This window comes from Sinocyclocheilus anshuiensis, unplaced genomic scaffold (genome assembly GCF_001515605.1).
Source record: "Sinocyclocheilus anshuiensis isolate Anshui unplaced genomic scaffold, SAMN03320099.WGS_v1.1 scaffold447, whole genome shotgun sequence".
Lineage (NCBI taxonomy): Eukaryota > Metazoa > Chordata > Actinopteri > Cypriniformes > Cyprinidae > Sinocyclocheilus > Sinocyclocheilus anshuiensis.
The window spans coordinates 4569189-4573551 of NW_015552615.1; the positions used below are offsets into that span (position 1 = coordinate 4569189).

At 40.5% G+C, this 4363-nt stretch overlaps 1 protein-coding gene across 1 annotated transcript in view; it reads left to right on the forward strand.

Moving 5' to 3' along the window:
- Nucleotides 1–303: 303 nt before the first annotated feature.
- The window catches only part of tspan2a (tetraspanin 2a), a 34252-nt gene continuing 30192 nt past the window's right edge, over nt 304–4363 (forward strand). The window contains exon 1 of the mRNA XM_016457241.1: nt 304–444. Coding sequence (XP_016312727.1) covers nt 376–444 — 69 coding nt within the window. The 5' untranslated portion in view covers nt 304–375. The remainder of the gene's footprint in view (nt 445–4363) is intronic.

A 4363-nucleotide genomic window follows, 5' to 3' on the forward strand; every position in this document is an offset into this window, starting at 1 on the left:
AATAATGAATACCCTGAATGTCTGACCACATCATGAAGGCGTTGTAAATGACAACCTAGGTTCAAACATAATGCCTGAAAGCAATTCTGAAAACTGGAAAACAATGTATTTTGTGTGTACATGTGCAGATCTCATCTTTCTAAAAAACAACAACAACAACAACAACAAAAACTTTATACATATGTATTTTCATGTTAAAATATTAAAATTACTATAAACTTTTTAATATTTTAACATGAAAATACATGTTAAAATATTAAAAAGTGTATATTAAAATTATAATGTAATATTACAATAATCTCTGAGAGAGGCCTGCACATCTGCGCAAACATTTTGGTCGAAACGGCGAGCGCGCGGAACGAAACGGCAGGCAGGATGAGCAACGTCCAGGGCGGCATGAAATGTGTCAAATACCTGCTGTTCGTCTTCAACTTCATATTCTGGGTAAGTGCTGATGATATCTGAGTGATGATGCCACGGATGCATGATTTAGAGTGAAATGCACGAAAGCAAATGTATGTGCATTTGTTGTCACCTGTTTGTCCTGGAGTTGCTCAACATTTGTATGATGCTCTTTCTGTTTTAACGCGAAAATGTGACATTGTGCAGCTTTCTGTGGACTCTGGGATGCAGATGATTTTGTAAAGTACAAGTATGTGACAGATGTCGGCCGTGTCTCAAATCTAGTGAGCTTCCTACCTGGACAACACGTCTGAGCATCATAGGCACGTGCTGACATTTTGAGCATGGTACGTGCATCAAGCGCCTGTGATGCTCAGTGTCTACTAGATAGACAGCCACCATGTACCTTTGTTTTAGAGGAAGTCTGCATTTTTATTAATATACTTTCCATTGGATATTAATATAGGGGAGAATGGGGTTGGTTGTCACGCTTTTTTTTTTTCCTCGAGTGAATATTTTTAGCTGGATTTGAGACAGACCCCGGGCACAATGGGAAGTTTAAAATGCAAAAAGAACACTGTATTTAAAACAACAACAACACTCTCACACACACACACACACACACAGGTTTGTTTTTATGGGGACTCTCCATAGGCGTAATGGTTTTTATACTGTACAAACCGTATTTTCTATTGCCCTACACCAACCCTACCCCTAAACCTACCCCTCACAGGAAACTTTCTGCATTTTTAGATTTTCAAAAAAACTCATTCTGAATTATTTATAAGCCTTTTGAATTACGGGGACACTGAAAATGTCCTCATAAATCACCTTCTCGTTGTAATGCCTATGTCATACCCATGTTATTATACAAATTTGTGTCCTCATAAACCACATAAACATGCACACACACACACACACACACACACACATATACAGGGTGCGATTTGTGGAAAAAACCAGAGGGGTTTTGAAAACTTTTTTCTCTCTCCATAGGTGGAAGGTAAGGGTAAGGCTGTAGCCTAAGTAACCTAATGTTAGTGTAATCTGTTAATAACGCACATCATAAACCCTTCTTTTTAGGCAAGTACCATATAATGGGTGTCATGTCATGTCGTATTTGAATACGACAGGAACTGTATTTAACGTGATCACAATCTATTAAAAATATTGTAAGTTAGGTATTGTGTATATAAATATTGTATGATTTCATTTCCACGGTTATTCAAGCGACGAATAAATTATATAGAGAAAGCGAGCAAAGAACTCCGTATCAACGGAGCTTTTTGAAACTCTGAATCAGTTAAACCATTGAGTCGCAAAATGATTCACTGGCTACGTTTACATGCAGCCAAATAATCCGTATGTAATCGGATTGACGGCTCAATCGGACTGAAAAGCCTTCATGTAAACACCTTAATCGATCCGATTGAGCTCGATCGGAATCAAATCTCGATCGGATTGAAGGGGGTGGTTTATTCCCTTTCTAATACGATTGAGAGTGCATGTAAACACTCGATCGGATTGAACCCCGAAACTGAAAGAACTGCGCATGTGCAATAGCGTAATGAGTATGACGCGCGGGACTAGCGGCTCTTCCTTTTGAATAAAGTGTTGTATAAATGCGTGTCCTGTCATTATAAATCCCTCCTTTCACTCGGCAACTGTGAAGTGGAGCAGGACAACCTCCCACCAGTCCTTGTTTTGGATACTCATCCACAGGCAACCCGTTTTGGGGGCGGGGGAGGGGCATTTTTTTGCGTGATAAATATGAGCAGCACGGCATTTATCCATAAATGGATAAATATTAATTCTGCTCTTAAAAACAAATAAAGAAACCGTGTAGGAGAGTGGTTATTATGTGCAAACAGTGAGAAACTATATTTGTGCAGTGTGCGCATGTAAAAAAAAAAAATTCTGATTTGAAGCTTGTGACATAAACGCGCACATCAACCCGATCACTTTATTTATCACTCATGTAAACGCTACATTCAGATTCATCAGTCGGAATGAGAATGAATTCAGTCCGATTTAACCAAAAATTGTGCATGTAAACGTAGCCACTGTTTCGAAGCGCTCCAATCGGATCACGTATCGCGAATCAATTGATTCAGAACGGGACTGTTGACTGTTGTTATCCCCGGTGGGGATGTTTTTAAAATTTAATTCAGCAGAGGCAGGGATGCATAAACCAGAGGGGGGGTTATACAGAAAAATTTGTGGTTTATATATTAAATATATTTATATACAATACATAAGTCGTGGCCTAATGGTTAGAGAGTCAGACTCGTAACCCAAAGGTTGTGGGTTCAAGTCTCGTACTGGCAGGGAGTGTAGGTGGGGGGAGTGAATGTACAGCGCTCTCTTTACCTTCAATACCACGACTGAGGTGCCCGGCTGCTCTGGGTGTGTGTTCACTGCTGTGTGTGTGCACTTTGGATGGGTTAAATGCAGAGCACTAATTCCGAGTATGGGTCACCATACTTGGCCACATGTCACGTCACTTTCACTTAAATATTTTCAAAATATATACTGTATGTGTGTGTATTTATATATACATAATAAATATACACAGTACACCACTGTTTCTCAACCAGTGGGTCGCGGATCATTCTATAGGGGATCACGAGACTTTCTCTGTGTTCTTGGTGTTACACCGGCACAGCCAGTAAGTGCGCTTCACAAAAGGCTCATTGAAACAGTGACCTCCAACGAATCGTATTTTCGAATGTCGCATGTTGAATCATTATTGCCGTAACTTTCTAACGCTGTTTCTAAACTGTCCTATCACAATAATTTATCGCTGCCGCGAACGGCTCTTATTGGACAAGGTCCTACTCTCTTTACGTAATGTTACACACGCTAGCAGCTGTTTACCCCGTTGCTTGGTAACGACGGCGCAGGAGATTGCAATGCATTGCTATGCCAGACCTACTATACACAGCCACGGCCTGTTAGCTTGACAAAATGCATCCGTTTTTTAAAAGCTCCTTCTGGATTCAAACCAGACACGAATAATTTTTTGCTCGCATATCTCCAACAAAATATCTGTAGGCCTTCTGTACCATAATGTCTGCCTGCAGTTAAATAATTCTCAGAAATAATCACATTTGATTTGCTTAACCTATATTCTAAAAAGAATTTTAATGTCATACAAAAAAGACAATAATTTATCGCTGCCGCGAACGGCTCTTATTGGACAAGGTCCTACTCTCTTTATGTAATGTTACACACGCTAGCAGCTGTTTACCCCGTTGCTTGGTAACGACGGCGCAGGAGATTGCAATGCATTGCTATGCCAGACCTACTATATGCAGCCACGGCCTGTTAGCTTGACAAAATGCATCCGTTTTTTAAAAGGAAAAAAAGCAGAAGATTCAGAAACTCCTTCCACTTCAAAGGCAGCGCAAGTACAACCCAGACTATATTAAATATGGATTCCCTGCGTCGGACGAAAAACCACAGTGTGTTGAGTGTGGTGAGGTCTTAGCAAAGGAGTCCATGAAGCCATTCAAACTTGAATGTCACCTACAGACTAAACATCCAACATGTGTGGGTAAACCTGTGGATTACTTTGTACGAAAGCGAGACCTACTTAAAAGACAGAAAAGTAGTATTGTGTCGCTCACGACAGCTTCAAAAAGCACCCTGAAGGCAAGTTATCTGGCAGCTGGCCACATCGCCCATGCTAAGAAATCGTTTAATATCGGTGAAGAGCTAGTTATCCCATGTGCAGTTGACATGTGCCGTGAGGTACTAGAACATCCAACATGTGTGGGTAAACCTGTGGATTACTTTGTACTAGAGCCCGACCGATAAGGGTTTTTCGGGGCCGATACCAATACCGATATTGGGGAGTAAAAAAAGGCAGATATCGATATATCGGCCGATATTCTTTTTGTATATTATAGTACAGTACCAGTCAAAAGTTTGGACACTTTCCCATTCGTGTGTCCAAACA